This window comes from Excalfactoria chinensis, chromosome 3, assembly GCF_039878825.1.
Source record: "Excalfactoria chinensis isolate bCotChi1 chromosome 3, bCotChi1.hap2, whole genome shotgun sequence".
In the NCBI taxonomy this organism is placed as follows: domain Eukaryota; kingdom Metazoa; phylum Chordata; class Aves; order Galliformes; family Phasianidae; genus Excalfactoria; species Excalfactoria chinensis.
Genome location: NC_092827.1, coordinates 62,328,526 through 62,346,387, shown reverse-complemented (window position 1 = coordinate 62,346,387; position 17,862 = coordinate 62,328,526). Strand labels below are relative to the sequence as shown.

The 17,862-nt window shown below is 38.7% G+C and overlaps 1 protein-coding gene across 2 annotated transcripts in view; it reads right to left on the bottom strand.

Moving 5' to 3' along the window:
• Window positions 1-822: 822 nt before the first annotated feature.
• The window catches only part of IGF2R (insulin like growth factor 2 receptor), a 52,497-nt gene continuing 35,457 nt past the window's right edge, over window positions 823-17,862 (bottom strand). For both annotated transcript variants that reach the window (XM_072332508.1, XM_072332506.1), the window contains 17 exons: window positions 17,105-17,231; window positions 16,595-16,717; window positions 15,402-15,664; window positions 13,563-13,775; window positions 12,406-12,555; window positions 11,188-11,349; window positions 10,530-10,740; window positions 9,993-10,139; window positions 9,345-9,579; window positions 8,386-8,522; window positions 7,378-7,492; window positions 6,398-6,544; window positions 5,238-5,422; window positions 4,367-4,553; window positions 3,427-3,591; window positions 2,834-2,903; window positions 823-2,503 (listed from right to left, as the gene is read on the bottom strand). In XM_072332508.1, coding sequence (XP_072188609.1) covers window positions 2,102-2,503; window positions 2,834-2,903; window positions 3,427-3,591; window positions 4,367-4,553; window positions 5,238-5,422; window positions 6,398-6,544; window positions 7,378-7,492; window positions 8,386-8,522; window positions 9,345-9,579; window positions 9,993-10,139; window positions 10,530-10,740; window positions 11,188-11,349; window positions 12,406-12,555; window positions 13,563-13,775; window positions 15,402-15,664; window positions 16,595-16,717; window positions 17,105-17,231 — 3,039 coding nt within the window. In that variant the 3' untranslated portion in view covers window positions 823-2,101. The remainder of the gene's footprint in view (window positions 2,504-2,833; window positions 2,904-3,426; window positions 3,592-4,366; window positions 4,554-5,237; window positions 5,423-6,397; window positions 6,545-7,377; window positions 7,493-8,385; window positions 8,523-9,344; window positions 9,580-9,992; window positions 10,140-10,529; window positions 10,741-11,187; window positions 11,350-12,405; window positions 12,556-13,562; window positions 13,776-15,401; window positions 15,665-16,594; window positions 16,718-17,104; window positions 17,232-17,862) is intronic.

Sequence of the window (17,862 nt, the reverse complement as noted above, 5' to 3'; positions counted from 1 at the left end):
GCCACCCAATACACAGTCATTAGCACCTAAGACTTGCATGTACTCCTCTGGTCCCCACTGTTTTGATAGCACTTATGTCTGAACAGCATATTCAGCTGGAAAAACAGCTTGGTGAAGCAAGTCACTCATCTAGCAATAAGCATAACAGCTGGTCTACCTACAATGCTTAAATAGCAAGCAACAGTCTCAATGCTGAACACCACAGTCAGTGCTGTCAGCTATTTATTATTAGAAAGTCTTATTGGTATACTTCACCTGGGATGCTTATCTGAGCAGTACCTGTTCTGCATAAGGTTTATTATGCACAGTCATATTTGGTGCTATGTCATATACTAAGCCACTTCATGCAGCAGTTTACATATCAAACAACTCAAACCTTGAGTATGTGGAGAGAAGCAGCAACATTTTTCAGCACCTACTGAGGCAACACCTCCAGTGATAAGTGACAACATTAAAAACACACTGTCAAGCCTCTCATACCCCCCCCAAAGTAACCTAATGCTTACTATGAAAAAGACTGCTTTTGTTTTAACAGTAAGATGAAGCTTCAGAAAAAACTGTTTTAGAGATTTCTGTTAACAGTGCGGGAAGAAAAATATCCTCAGTCTGAGAAAGCCACAGTACTGAGACTTACCTATATGTGTATATATGCATGTATATACGTACATATACAGGAAGGAATATATACATACACACACCCTCATCCTGATCTTCGATGAAATTTTGTCTCATTTTGAGTGATGGGATTATCAGCTATACCAACAGAGAAGGGCATCAATCAGCAAGCTGATGAGCAATATTAGACTAGCATAAGAAACATTTCCAGACTTGAGATGTGGGATTTGGAATACCCACGTCGTATCTTTTATTGAAATCGCTAAATGCTTTATATTACACTATTTTGATTCAAAATGGAGTTTTTATAAAAAGAAACCATTGTTGAAACTGAATAAGCCTGACAAAAGAAGCAATGAAGAGTTTCAAAAAATCCTAACCAAAGCGTACTCGTAGAATTTTTTGAAGCCTTATCATGGCCCATAAATTAAACAAACACCTGGAGAAGAGCAGAACTGCTAGAGGAAATGTGACCTCCATTCATTGCCAGCAATGCCGCAAATCAATGACCATGGGCAGGAACTCCGTGTAAGGGTCTGAACTTAGGCTTTCAGAAACAGCAGCCCAATGTTCTTTTCATAACGAATGACAGAGAGGTATTGTACAGCCTGGGGCTTCTCTCCGCCATGCTGACAAACTGGGCTGTATCAGGTTGTATCCTAGGAATTCTGCTTCTATGAACCTGAACGCTGATTCTCTGTAGTCACTCTAACCCAATCATAATCTAGGGGAAAAAAAAGTCTTTGGATGCTTGTCAGCTGCTTAGGCAAATACTGATGAAGTCAGTCATATTGACCAGTACCAAGAAAACATCATGCAAAGAACAGCAATCATCTCAGGCTAAAGCTATACAGAATTGTACCTTTCAGTCAATACCTTTGAACCAATGATCTGTTTAAATTAGAACGCATATTCAAATTTACAGGATAAATTAGACCAGTTCTAAAATTTACATCAAATCATCCCAACACAGAAAAGTTATATTTTTCCTCGTCTTACAATGGATGCACCCATTGAAGGGTGAACCCATAGAATAATACCCTGCCGGCAGGAAGAACACGTTGCTATAAGCAAACCTGAGTAGTGAGGACCAATAAATACAAGGAGTTAAAATGCTAGTAGTCATCTAGATAATTTGAATCTCAGGAGCCAGGGGCCTAATTTAGCTTTAATCTCAACCTTTGAAAGGTTTCTTCTTTAAGCAAGTATTTCATATCTATGCTGAGGCTTAAAAAAAGTTGTCCTGGCTAGAGAGAGTCAACGTAACTCAGCCTACTGGATGCTACAAACCCAGTCATTACTGAACAGATCACTGTAAACAACAACCAAGACATCTTTCTCTCCTTCCCTTTTCAATGGTTTCTTGTTAAAGGCAAAATTCAGAAAAAAAATCTTTCAGGCTGAAGTCCTCATATTTGGTTGAAAGTGTTTGTCCCATTTATATATAATCTCTCCGTATATATTTGATTAGGCACAAGAGGGGTTATTAAACATTCAACAAGTCCTCATCACTATCATCGTGAAATGATACTGAATTTGTAGAGTTCTGTGCCTGCTGTTGGCCTGGCTTGGCTTTTGCTTTCCTTTCCTTTCCCCCATTCAGCAGGTAAGCTTTGTCATCACTGGCAAAGCTTGGTGGCTTCTTTTGAGGGTGCTTGCTTTTGTTTAGTCCTCTTCCTGTTTGAATCTTCACATCTGGGATGGTTAACACTTCATCCTCACTATCCAGGTCATCCACATGGAGAGATGTAAAAGCATCAGATGTAACAGACTTGGTAGTAACGTGACCATTCTCCTGCACTCCTTTTACTGTTCTTTGATTCGGTGCTGCAATTTCCTCCATAAGCCACTCCGTTTCATTCTCATTAGCTTCTTCTTCACTGTTTATCTAAAAGAAAGGAAAAAAAAAGCAAGACTTAGCATACCACTCCATATGTTTCTACACACTCATCTCCCCTGTTGTGGAACCCACCCCACGTAATCTTGAGTTTTATTTAGATATAACAACATTCTTGCACAGTATTACTATTGTTTTTCACCCTATCTGAAATATACTATGTCTTCCTGCAGATTTATACATTATTTGGCTATTTATGAACTGCTCTTCAGTTCTGAAGTTCAGTTCAGAGCTGAGAATTAAAGATTTTTACCTATTAGAAAAGCTTCAACTTAAAATTATTGACAAGAAACAAAGCATTTGATTATGCCGCTGCATTACCTTTGTGTATTTGTAGGAAACACCTGATGTTCTCCTGCAGCAGTTTGTTATCTTGTTGACCACAGTTTCCCTTAAAAAACAAACAAACAAAGGAATATTGCATTAAGAATGTGTTCCCCTCAGCTTTCACCTCTCTTCAGGTGATTCTTATCAACAGATCATTTTAACAAACAAGCTGCAAGCTCTCTTGTTGTGACATCTGGCTCTATTCCACTGTGATTAGCACTATTCAGTTCGTGATGCTGCACAACTTCCCCCCTTGCTACAGCTTCAAGGCGACTAAAACACCTGCGGCCTTTATTCTAGAGGAAGAAAATAAGAAAGAACCTTGTCTGGAAAGCAGAGAAGCAGCATGACTTGCATCAAATACTGACTATACTGTCACATTGTTTTAACCTCCATTACTAGTAGTTGCCTACAAGAGAGACTAGCTCAAGATATCTCTGTAATCCATACCTCTATGCAGACCTTTAGACAATAACACTTTGGAAAATACCTGTGTGACAGCTGATGATGCCAACTGAAAAACGCAGAACTTCAGCCCCTGGAAACCAAATCCCATGAAAGACTTTCAAAGCTTCCCAATCACTTACCTTCTCTCTTTTTTGTAGAACAACAAGATTATTAGGCATGCAGTGAGGACAACCAGGAGGACACTCAGCACAGCACCAACCGCCTGACTTCTCCTTGAAAGGCCTTTATATACCTGGGCTTCCTGATCAGATTGGCCCTCATGGATTCCTGGAGCAATGGTTGATCTAATAACATAAATAGGAAAGGAAAAGACTAAGATCTAACGATAAGTTACATCAGACAGGGTTAGAAACATACTCAAATTAAAAACATCATACCATCCTGTCAAAACTTACAAAGTCTCCTAAAATCTGTTTATAAGTATGAAGAAAAAAAGATATCTACTGTGTCTACATTCTGGTATGCCTTCAAACAGCACATAAAACCCAGACTGCAGTTGAGACTTCAGTATGATTAAGCACTTGAGAGTTTAGACAGCAGGAGCTACTCACACAAAGCTGCTGTTTTGGAATCAAAGCTGTACCTGAGCAAGCTGTATACGTTACAGCAAGTATTTCCCTTCTACCTGACAGGGGTAATACTTGGACCAGACCGCATTCACAGGTAATCCCTTGCTTATACCAGAATGAATTTACACGTTTTTAAGACAGCAACCAGAAAGTGAACAGTCCTAGAATTATTTCAGTATTTGCAGCAAAGCTGTCCAGTGTCAAGAACACAGATAAGCACCGAGATGCATCATTTGGCTTTTAAACTACAGCCAGACATCACTTCATTACTCCCTTTATTCTACAGATCCAAAAAGGATCAGTTCCATTGGAGAAACACCTTATTTTCCAAGACCTGTATTCAATTCCGCCATACCTCTTCATTATTTTCAGTATAAATAAGAAAGTTTGTTCATCTTTAAAAGCTTCCACCCCTGACAACTGCTGAGTTGAGATGAAAAAAAGCCCTTAGCTTAGAAGTGCTACGTTCAGAAAACAGATAACTACTCACATTAGCGGACACACAGCTGATGTATACCATGTAAATAGATACTGACAGTCTGCTGTCTCATGAAGAAATTCAGGGATGCCTTCTTTTACATGAGGACTGCAGTGGAATAAAATTGATGAAGAGACAAACTTTGATTTGTCTTTACCACATCTGGAGTCTGATGAAAATATGACATCCAAGTCATCATCTACAACAAGAAAACATTACAGTTCAGTGCTTTCTTAAGGACAGTATTAAGGCCATACCCTGAAGAGTTATTTGTGTCTGTATTCTCACGGGTGCTTGTTGCGAAGTAAAAGCTTAAACTTTGCAGTACCTGAAGGTGAGATTACACTTCTACATTGCTGTGGAGCAATAGGCTGAGCTGCTTACCACAGAACACGTGCAGAGGAAAACAGGAGACAGTCTTGTTGTACATTATTTCTACAGGAATCTTACAAGCGTCAAACCCAAATCTATTGCTAAAGCCACGTGCAAATGAGCTTATCTAATAGGAAGAAGCAGTCTAAGTCGTAGAATGTTTTGAGTTGGAAAGGACATTAAACATCACTTAGCTCCAACCCACTGCCATGGGCAGGGAAACCTCTCACTAGGATCAGGTTGCCCAAAGCCCCATCCAACCTGGCCCCGACCACTTCCTTCCAAGGATAAGACATCCTTAATTTCTTTGGGCAGTCTGTTTCAGTGCCTCACTACCTCCATAACAAACCATTTTTTCCTAATATCTAATTACTCTTATTTAGATAAATCCTGGAAGATGGACTCTGGACAACTTCACAGAAGTTGCTTAGCTTATATATCATGAAACATTTTTCAATGAAGTAATTCATATCAAGGATGAAACAGTTCCAAATAACATGCAAGTACTTACCTTCAACATAATATTTAGCTTTTTTGGCCCATCCAATTTTCCGAAAGCGACGTTCACTGGTTTTAACCTGGCAGATGTTTGCTTCAGAGCACTCTGGGAAACTTGAGTTTGTGATACCAGAAAGTTGTATTTCATATACATATTGATCTCCGTTTGTTCGTATGTCACCAGAAGCCACGTACAACCTGAGGAGGCAGAGGGCAGGTCCATGCCAAGTCTAAACATGCAAATTTTGATTATTCCCAAGTCAATATGCTAGCAGCAGTGGCAGCTGCTACCACTAGTTGAATCCAGATTAGCAATAGATTCAGCAACCAGAGGAGATGCAGGACCAATGCTTCCGCTGAGTATTACAACTGAGGATGATATTCAGCAGTAAGCCTTTTAAGAATGAACCAAAAGCAAACTTTTCTAGTTATACTGCCCTCAATGGGTACACGAGCACTTAAACTGAATACAAAAGTATTGTTTAGTAGCTCTCACGAACTACCATACTGACCATAAAATCCATGCTGAGTACATTATGTAGCTGTAATAAACAGTGTAGCTTAGCTTTCATAAACTAACAACAAACGTCCTTCTATATGAGAAGAACTGGATCTACTATACGTGCTACCCAATTGCCACTTAAAATCATATCCCTTCATGCCGCTGGTGAGACTGAGAACACTCTGAAACTCAGAGCTGTTTCTTCTAGACACCTGTTCGGTCAGATTTGACTACTCCTCCAGAGCTGTACTCCTTTACAGTTCCTGAAGCAATAAGCTCCTGTTTCTAAATAGATCTGCTGAGCAGGATGAAAAGCACTATATAAAGAATGAAGAAGTGATGTTGAAAATTAAGACCTGACACTGACCTGATGGCTACACATAATGTCAAAGAGAAATAACCCCCAAGTGTTTGAAGGTCATGATGACATAAGTGCAGGCATTAGATTTGTCTTAATTCCCACAAGATATGCACAAAACTTTAAGACCAGCTATAGGCTGCAGTAGCAACCAGACTTAAGTCAGTTGTGAGTAGCACTGAATTTTGTCAGCCTTGTATCCCCATTTAACAGCTAGGAATGTTCAAAGCAAATCAGAACATCCACATCAAGCTTTCTTTTCTTGCAGTACAGTTCTACAGGGCTACATTTTCAGTTTGCTTTTCAAACTTACTTGTTATAAACATCCCCTAATGAGAAGTTTTTCCCAGTTGCAGGATTAATGACTGTTCCATTCACTACCTCCACCTCCTGTGGCTTCACAGAACAAGCTGCACGTGTGTCCCAAATGATGTAGTAAGCGCAGTTTTCCTCATCAATCCTGCCAAACAACAAGCAGTTGGTAAGATATTAAGTTCTTGTTACTGCTTCCTGGAATTAAGAGAAGACACATCTACTTGGCTCATAAATGAAAATCTCCTGCATAAGCATCATGCAGAGACTGCAGTCACCTGACTGCACTTAAACTCCCTGCTTCAAAAGTTTTAAGTCAAATAGTGACTTCTTGATACTTAAATACTTTAGCTAGCAAACATGCCAGCTTGCTCTAAGCAGGTTTAATGCTTTGCACCTCATCTGACAGAACAAGAAAGAAATTACTCAGATTTTGCTGCCTAGTTCTTTGCCTCACGTGGAGCCTCTTGTTCAGTTCCATTACTCTACAAACAATACCCTGTCAACCAAAAGCAGACAGCAAAATCCATCAAGCTTTCTTAGTACTTGTGACCAGGCACAAATTCCTCAATTGAGACAATACCTAACCAATAAAATCTATATTGATGTAAAAGGAAAACTTTGGTAAATAATAGAGCAAAACCATGTTTTATCAGTGTAGCTAAATAATTAAGTGATGTCTACTAAATAGATCTGCAGTAAAGTTATGAGCAACTGTACTGCCAGTGACAACAACAACAAAAAAAGCCAGCCTAATTCAGAAGTAAAACACATAGATTTTTGTCCAAGCAGTTTAAGATATACAGAATACAACTGCCTGTGGAAGCGATCAGGTACAGAAACTTCAGAAGATTTATGTCTTACAAATACAGACTAAGATTACTCTAGGGGCTGTTCGACTGAGTAGTCACACCCCTGAGAGTCCTCATTAAAAAGTACAACAAACTAAAGCAGGCAGCAACATGCTGATTTGTTACTCACCTCTGCAGCATGGGCATGCCAACCGTTTTTGAGCATCTCAATTCTATAATTGTCATCATTTTCTTGTTTTTCTTACATTCCTGTCCACCAGAATAGCTAATATACACTGCATCACCTAGAAGAGGAATAGTGACACTCAAGGTTTTTGTAATCAGCCATCAAATTCTGTGTGCATTCTCCAAACCCTCATTACTTTACACCACATTCTAGGTCCCCCCCACCTCAAAGATCATGCATCAATTACAGCTCCTGTGACTTGGGGCTTTCACACTGACAATTATTTAAAAAAGATCACTCAAACCCCTGTGTTCACAGTACTTCGGAGTTCAGGTTACCTGTATGAGTGTAACATTTTGAATTAAGATGTCCTTTTTGACATCTTGAAAGTACATGGGTCACTCTGAAAGTAACGCCTCTTATTTATTTCCACAGAAATAGAATAGATGCAAGTTCTCGGCTACAAAACACTGTTTTTTCCAATGTAGTCACCGCCACTAGCTATGCATTTTCACCAGCAATAAACAGGAGTCTGCATGCCACACAAATCTGCACCTCTGTCACACCACTAACATCCACCTCTGATATCATGAGCCAACATGTGTTACCTTCAGAACGCAGCCCTCCTACTTGCCCCAGCCCAAATCGAGGCAGCTTCTGAAGATCTCCAAGGAAGGAGAACTCCATAGCCTCTGGGCAACCAGATGAGCCAGTGCTCATCACCATCACAGGAAAGGAGGGAAAAAAGAAACCCCAATATTCAGATGTTTCCCCTTTTATAACTTTCATGACAACACTGTTTGTTTTACATTTTCTCGTGGATTAAATGCCGCATTATTCTGCTACACAAAACCTTCTGTTGCTTTAAAACTGAATTTAAACAGACAGACAAAAACATTTTGAAGATGAGTAGAATCCTGTATTTAAGAACCATTATGCCTAGGTTTTATGATATAGCTACCTCATAGCTCTCTACAGGAACAGGAACATAGCTCGCTACAGTAACCATACCTGTCACATTCAGCTTCTGTGTATGAACAAGCCCAAGAACTTCAACATCTCCATTGTTGCTTTTCCTACAAATACTGGCTCTTTCAGGGCAGCCTGTGGGACCTTCATATACCCTCTGACAGAGATTCAAGTAGTACCTAAACAAAGAACATGTCAGACAGAAACTTTAAAATTAATTTCAGCTAAACTGACAAAATCAAATACGAACTTTGTAGATTCCTTACAGGAAGCCAGCTATGTTAAAAGATCAACTACTCAAAGTAGCTATGGAATTGATCATATGCTAACAACTAGCAGATTATTCCCATCATTCTCAAGCAAACAATTCTGTACAGGAAAACTGCACAGACAACTACACTAGTTAAGTCACATAGGTCAAAACTAGAAACTGAAAGTGAGTAAAGGAATATCTAATCTTTTCTTTACAGCTACAAAGCTTATAGTGTTCTCAATTTAAGTCTCTTCCTTTGGAGCTACACCAGTTAAGATTTACTGTAACAAAAAATCTAGGAGCAAGACCATAAATGAAACAGCTTTTCAACCCCACAATTTACTATGCTTTTAGAATTAGATGCTCTTATTCTTGTTGGTTAGTTTCTATTTGCTAACTAGAGAGGTTGACTGATATTTAAGTTTTCTTAAGTTGATACTGGCAAGATCTTTCTACCCTGCATTTACAATTGAAAACAAACCCTTCCTGAACTTTTAACAAAACATTACACGCTTGACTCAAGAGAGAACAACTGAATCAGTAAGACTTTTTATCAACATAAATAGGAATCAGAAAAATTGCACTTAAGCTACATTATGAAGATAGTCCTTTAAGCAGAGAGCCTGCAAAAAAACTTCTAGTTTAGATTTACTTATCCTTTAAAGAGGAGTACAGAAGTACTGTGCCACATTATAACTTCAGCTATATTGACCAGTAAGCTACTGCCCAAGAGTTGTTTGCTACTCACGAATTTCCACCATGATAGAAGACCCATGAGCCTGTCAGGGAAGAGAGCATTCTCAAGTCATAAGTTCTGTGTTTCTGGACAAACTTGCACTCCATCTTCTTTGGAGGACAAACAGCCTGTGTCCTCCATTCAAATGTCACAGCACAGCCAAGCATGTCACTAAGAAGGTGTGGGCTCCCACTGCCAGCGCTTTCATCACATACAAAAATAATAGTAGATGCCCTTCTTGCAGTTGCTGTAAGAGGGGAAATTGGAAATAAGAGTACCTTGCAAGAGGCTTCCATACACATATGGATTTTAAAGTTCAGTACCTCACAATTGCAATGCTAATCACATCAAGTTTGAGATAAAGCACAAATGGTTCACCTTGCAATTTTCTTCCTTAAGTTACATTTTCATGCTTTTTAGGAAGTTATGTTGCGCTTCCCTCAAATACAACTGATCTCCATCAGAGCAACCAACACTTAATGACTCAGAGCCACACATTCTGAAGGCATTGATATTTTTCACTCATTTGAGTAAAATAGGTTTATTCCATAGATTCATTGTCTTGCCCATCCCCATCAATTCACTTACATTACACTAGAAATCTGCTGCCCTCCCACAGTTAACTCAGATCATTAAATGTGATATATAAAAAGTTCTTACCATTCACACAAAATCCCCACTTTCCATCTCCTTGGTAGTCCACAGTTGTAGCACACCATGGCCTATTCCTTTCTTCTGTAATACATTTATCATAGCTCTTCCCTTTGTACTTGAAGGGAAACACACAAAGCTCTCCCTTTTCTGTCACTGAGAAAGAAAGGTAAGTTCTCTTAACATACAGCAAAACAGCACACGCATCCAGATTCAAGACAATATCTAAATCCTGTACCTTCAATACTACCCAAGAAGAGTCACAAGCAAACAGTAAGCACTGAAAACTGAGTCTAATTCCAGTCAGAAAACTCAAATGCAGTATGCAGTTAGCTATAATCATCCCTACAGAATTGCTGCACTCTTTTCTAGGAGAGAAGTGTTGATGTTGCAGCTTAGTATGGTACATACTACCAAACACAACTAACTTCCCACTAAGGTACGAAAAAACTATGTTGCTTCCCTCCTTTTTGCAGCGAAACTTGGATTTAAGGATAAGAAAGATGACAAGTCTTTACATAATAAGACTGTCCATTGCAATCTCACCTGGAGGGCACCGATCACCTCCTGTATACTGCAAGATGACTGTTTCATCTTGGTGGCTATAATCAATTTTCATTTCTTTTATGCTTCCAAAGGATGACACACCACTTCCAGATGTCATGCACACTGCCCCATCTTTGCATTTTCCCTGGGACACATCTGCTGTTGCCTTACTGCATACACCAATGTGATATCTGCTAGATCCAGAAAGTACCTGTGGGGACACATCCAAAAACATCACAAACACAGCTGCCCCTTGAAGCCTGCAAGTCAATACACATGAAGAACCACCAGAGTGCTTTATGAGACTCATACAGTAATTGCATAAAAACAGATAACTGTTTTTCTAAGTCCAACCTTAATTAATATGGCAAAGCTTCAGATAAAAGTACATCCATAGGGCCAAGGAAACAGCATTTCCAGCAGGCCTGTCATCATGTTCAAAGCCAAATTAGGACTCTCTTCAGTGGAAAAAGCTCTCCTTCCTTTACATATTAGTAGACTCATGAACTTCCCTCAAAATTGTTAAGAGCCAATGCTCTAACGCTACTCCCTCTGTCAAAGGGCAAATAACTACAAACACTGACCACAGCTGCAGCACACATTTCAGTCTCTTCTCACACCCCGGGGATTTAAAAAAAACATTATAAGAAAGCGTTACCTCAAATGATCTTCCAGAAAGGCTGGTCAAGTTAAATGTATAGTGCAACTGTTCATCAGTCACAGAGCAACCCAAAGTTTTCACTCGATCAGGGCACACAACTGGTGTTTCCCACTCAAACACAAAACTGCAGTCAAGTTTTCTTATCATCTTCGGCATGCCCTGTTACCAAAGAGCACAGCAAGAAACAAGATCGGGCTTAATGTAGAAACAACAGAATTTCCAACATTACCCCTTCAGAAATCCCTCGTTTATTATTGAGGCTAGATATTCCTGACTGTAGAACAAATTCCATACCTTAATAGCACAACCATTACAAAAACAACTTTTGAACTTATCTCCAGAAAACAAACTAGCAATTGAAGTAAGCTAGCTGTCTTCTTAATTAGGGTCAAGATTTTGATGTTCAGCTTAGTTGCATACAGGAACAAAAACCATGGAGCTGTGTTTCTTCACAGTAGAGAACATTCAGTTCACAAAGTTAAGATACAGACAGAAAGCTGTTTATTTTGTCATCCTATTTTAAATAAAAGCAAGTATGGCCTGTGTAGCACTCAGAGCTGCCTAGTTTCAACTCATCTTCTGTCTTGATGAAAAACGGTCCTACTGTGCACTTTTAACAAGCTCTAGTTTGTCAAATATACTCAAGTGTTCCTCTGCTGTTTTTGTTCAGTTTTTTAAAGAAAATCAAGAAGTGTCAGATTCATAGTATTGCATGGCTTCAAAAGGGTTGGTGTCAACAGAGAACAGTTATTAGCACCTGAATGCAAATTTTGAGAGCTGTGTATGATCAGGAATCACAGAATCATAGGGGTTGGTGATTACATCATAGGTGAAACATCTCATAGTAACAGCTTAATAAACAATTACACTAGTTCTTGCATTAGCTTATGATACAGGTTTCATTGTTGTGGTTTTTTTTACTTCAAGTGTAATAAAGCATTAAGTTTAATGCCAGCTGTAAGTTATCACAATGTCACTTCAGTGGAATGTGATCCTTAAAAACATCAGTACTTGAGAGTTTCAAGCCTAAAGTTCATGCATTATGCAATTTTTCCTAGTTTAGAATACAAATATCCCTGGCTTGAGTACACAAAACAAGTCCACCCTTACATGCTAGAAACAAATCCTTTATTTAGTTTTAAGCAAAACTAATGCTGGTTACTATTCAGTTGTCATTGCACTCCAGTATCAACATTAGTTTAACAAATATCTTACCAGACTAGTTCCTTGGCTGCAGTGAAACACAATAAGAGAAGTATAGTTCAATTTATTGTTAATCTGACAGGGAGTAGTGCTGTTGTAAGTGATGTAAACTTCATTTACTGCCTCATTTAACTTGGGAGGTTCAGTAACGCGACCAATATCCTGCATAAACAGAAAATGCATATTAGGAGACATAAGACACGCCTAGATTCCACATCAATCCAGAGATTTATCTGTTTGGCTGACACAGGAACAAAACTACAATGCACTTTTGAAAACTTAAAGGAAAAAAAGAAAGAGTTCTGTTTCAATCATATCAAAACAGAAGCCATACAGCTAAAGAATCCTTAACCTCCTTTGAGTGAGCTTGATGAAAGCCAGGGAGTTTCTGCTTATTAAAAGGTGTTGTTGTGGTTTTTTTTAAATACCAACAATTGAAAATAATGTTGTTAATACAATGCATTAAGTTCCCTAGATCAGCCTGGTTGTTCATGGAAAACCATCTCAACTTTTTACCTGCATCTTCTAAAGCTCTCAAATAAGACATCAAAATGGTGCCTCCAACATCTCTCCAAGTTGAAAAAACAATAATAAAAAAATGTTTCTCAACATCATCATTGTCTTGTTATTCATCCAGCTGTCAACTGCTTAAAATTCTGAACACATAGAATCACAAGGTTGGAAAAGACTTACAAGATCATCTAGTCCAACCGTCCTCCCTTCACCATACCTACAGCAGACCACTAAACCATATCTCCTAGCACCCTAGCCAGACATTTCTTGAACACTGCCAGGGATGGCAACACATCTGGAAGCTAGGACATACCCTGCTTCATATTGCAAGCATGCTACCGAGTGTACAATTTCTGCCCCGTAGCATAGCAGACATTCTGCTTCCCAGGCTCAATACATGGCATGCAGCAATACACAAGACTGCAAAATAATTTTTCACGTTCATCAAGGCATGGAAACTCAACATCCAAAAAGTCACTATGGTTCAGGTAGGGAAAAGCAATGAAAAATAATTTTGAGATTTTAATTTTGTAGTCTTTTTTTTTTTTTTCTTTTTTTAATCCCTTTATCAAGCCACTACTTCAAATCAGGTCTCTAATCACAGATACTGCTTTAAACAGTAATGTACATTTCCATGATCCAAACATTATACTTACTATTGGCAATTCATTAACAGGAACCATGCAAACAGCTGCTCCAGGTGGGCAATTAACATCTTTGATAGGATTGAGAGGCTCACAAATGTTGATGTAGAAGTCTGGAGAAACATCCGATGGATCTCCTTCCACAAATGCCTCATAATAACCAGTGCGATGGATCAAAGGAGACAGGTCAATAACAGAACTGCCATTCAGTACTGAGCAGCTCACCTATAAGAAAGCATGTTTTAGTGCTTTTATTCTACTGTTGTTTGCTTTGACTTCTTAACAATCATCCTTTCCTTACACAGAGAAGCAGAGTTGCATTTAAAAAGGTCAAGGTTTCATTCAAGCAAAGCACCATTTGTTAAAGGCTCTTGTTTTGGCTGTAAATATTAAGCATCTACAAGGCTGCTTACGAAAAAACTCAAGTTCTTAAACATAATTCTAGAATTGAGTCAATACCAGGATAACATCAAGACTTAAATCTCTGCCATGCGGTCTCCAACAGGAATACTCACTATGGTCTTCACAAGATTAATGGATCCTACAGCTCCACTGATATGGGGAAGATGGAAACAACTTCCAGTAAAAATGCTTAGTTATAACAACATGAAGTTACTGTACTGTAAACTGATGACTTGAGCACTGTTTCCTCAGAACCCATCTGAAGTGTTCCTTGAAGTGCATAAGCTTACTGACACTTGAAATCTCAGAAAATTATTTGTGTTGACATACTGGAAGTTTCATTAGTCCCTCCATTTCTGTTTATTTTCTGTACAAGTGATCATCATTGCTACCTAGCCATTACTATTCTGAAACAAGTTAAAAGTCGCTGTGCATGCATTGTGAAGCGATCAGAAACCTGTAAGTGATAACTGAATAGAATTAATGGGCTAGAAAATAATGCTTTCAAATGCTGATTTATATTGTATATGGAACATATAGGAACCAGAGTTGCATAAAGCAGAATTCCTGTACAGTACTAAATGTGGGGATATCTGTCAGGGAAAACTGGAAAAAAACAATATTAACAGAACTAAGAGCTGTATTAGAACTGAAACATTCGTGAAGAGGAGGAGGAAAACTTGTCAGACAACAAGGGTCACATTAAGGATTTAAGTAACAAGAAGATCAGAGATTCATAAAGGTAGCGTTCAGGTGCTAATAAGACAGCTGTGTTCCCTGAGCTACAGTGTGAATTTAAAATACTTAACCTTCTAAAACTAAGGCTGGCTTTTGCTTTGTGTAATTGTTACCAGTAACAATTTAACTAGATAAAATTAATTGCAGTACAACTAGCTCAGAGTACTGTCTGGAACACTAGTACACCTAGAGTTGATCAAGCTATTTCACCTTGATAACATGAGCAAAGGATTTGCCTTTGCAGCATAATACAAGGTTCTATCAGATAGTCATTGCAAACCTGATCACACTTGCCTGGCCTTTAGTCACTCAGAGAGCATCTCTCTGCCTGGGGTTTGTCTCATCATCTACCTTCAACTTAGCCTGATCTCTCTTAGCCTGTTGCACTGGAGAATCTTAAGCCTTCCTAAGAAGTTGCCTATGGCTTTCACTAGAGCTGTACAGAAGAGCAACTAAGTAGATTCCAGACTGAAGGTGATCTAAAAAGGTAAAATTTTTAACTTAGCTCACCATGTTCACAAGCTTGCCAAGTGTTGCACATACCTGCTGAACACATTTACAATATGTGAGAATAAACCTGGGTTCCATACTAGGTGAAAAAACCTTTCCCTCAACAGATTGAAAGCACATACTACTTCTGTGCGTAAACTGCTCCCCTCCCCCCCAAGAAATTTAGTCATGTAAGGTGCTTTACATTGAAATAATCCTTACCTCTTCCTCGCAAGCCAAGGAAGTATGCCAGGAGAAATAACTAGTGCATGTCTGCTCATCAAAAGACAGAAAAACAGGCTGGCTGTCTTCTCCAGCATCAGATTTACATACAAAGCTAAAATAGCTTTTATGCTTCATTTTGAGGTCCGTAGGACAAGGATCACCATCATCATAAACAAGCTTTAACACTTGATCTTCGTAAGTTAAAGTTTTACTTAATTTTCCAGCATTCAATGTTTTTGGACCATCAGTGATGCAGACAGCTACAGTTTATAAGAAAAGAACAAAACAGATCAAGTCCAGTGCAACAGCCTTTCCAAACATTCGTACACATTTACTTTAGTAATCAATAGGAAACTTAAGGTTCTAGCCTTATTTTAACTTCCATAGGAAATGCTTTTTCACATTATCTGGACACATCATTAAACTGAGCTTAGTGGCACCGAAACAGGCCAGTACTGTCTTCAATAATTTATTAACCAGTAGAACACAGTATAACCCCATAGTAACCAAAAGCTGTGCTTAAATGTACTTCTGGTCTACATATAAACTTATTAAGATGCCCCAAAAAGAAAAACAACTTCTACATAAAGGAAAGCAATCTTTTAAGTTCATAAGTGATACTCCTATTTTCACAATTACAGATCCTTAGTCTCATACTTAGACAGAAGAGCTAGCAATCCAGACAGCCAATAGGAATCTTAAGATACTAGTTAACCGCTAGTGATATTTCAGAAGCATTCAAAAAAAGAATACCAAGCTAGAAGGAGGACTGGAAAGAGACTGAAGTGCAGACACAAGGCCAATTGCTTTTTTTTTTAATGCTGTTGGCTCACTCTAGCTGAAAGTTCATACCATCTTCCCTATACACAGCAACCAAGAGGTTTAGCAGTAGCACCAGTCTTCCAGCCTTTATTACATCTATAAAGATGAGTACTATTTTGGAGGTGAGGGGAAGTGAATGCGTTTAAAGTTCAAATGGAATTTGAAAAGGAAAAAAAAAAAAAGAGATGCTCTACTACTTAGAACAGCTTTTGGACCTCTTCTTAAGCAAGTCAGCCACACAGCTCTCTTCAGCCCTTATGTTCCCAGTAAAACTTGCCACACATGTTTTACTGTAAGCTTGTATACAAATTCTTCTTTCAGGTACCTCATAGTCCAGTACTACAATAACAGTAGTATGAGATGCTTACCAGCTCCATTAGCACATGAGCTTTTAGCTTCAGCACAAACATTCAACTCAATTTTTCTGTTGTGTGAATCAATGATTGTATAGCCAGACTCCCGCTTCAGTGATGTCAAATCAAAGAGGTGGCCTACAGACAGAACAGGGTATAGTTTAATCTTTTTCAAGATTCAAAGTAACTAATGACATTACTTCGTATTAAAAGCTTTCAGTTACTTCATTTGGAAGGAAGACCAACCAGTACCGACTTGCCCGCTAACTTAAAAGGCTAGCAATTCTGAGACTGTGCCAAGAATTAGAGTAAAGCTAGTTCCAGAGCAGATATATTGCAAGCTTTTTTTGCAAGATCTATAGATCTTTTCCAATGGCTACTTTAGTACAAAATATTACTACCCAACAACAGTAAGCTTGTTAGTCACTATCCAGATGTCACACTTCCCTTGTCTAATAGAGTCTCTTGGAAACAGTTGCACTGCTTCCAGCTGCCTCACTCAGAGTTCTCAGGCTCCCTCCTTACCTGTTGCAGGATTTGTTACCCGGCAGTCATTTTGCATGTTGCTTTTAAGAGGACACGCAGCAGCAGTGAACCATAAGAAGCTGTATTCACAATCTTCAATGGCCATTATAAGTTCCGGCTTTGATTCCTAAACACAAAACAGACTACATCTCTGCAAAGTGGTATTCATAAGGATTCATGTCACAGGGTTATCCCTGACACCTCTAGCTGAGCTCAACTCAGATGTCACTCCTGGGTCTTAATATTTGGGACCAACAAGTTAGCTGTTACAGTAGTTTGCCACAGTGTAGCTGTATCACATGATCATCAGTTTTACTCTACTGATAATAAGTGAGCTAAAGGTAGTCTAGCTTGGCAGTGGAAAGTCCAAAAGCAGAGGATGAAGCATTTCAAATAGGTGCAATTCATGGCTAGGCACAAAGATGAGCAACCAAGACTTAAAAACTACAAACAGTAACAGTAGATATTTGCACTGCACTAAGCGTTTCAAGATACAATACACTCACTTTCAAGATGCAAACAATTTGAAGGCTTTCCAGATGATAAAAACTGCTAGCAGAATGTGCAAAAAAGAGACCTCTCAGGAACTGCTCATCATCTAAAATATCATTCCATAGTCTGCTCATAAAGATGTCTCACAAATAGCTGAAGAGTAGGGAACAGCTAAGAACTGCTCCACCATCCCTTCAGACACAAACAGCAGCACAAATAACTCAAAAATAAATAAATAAATAAATAAATAAAATAAAAAATAAAGT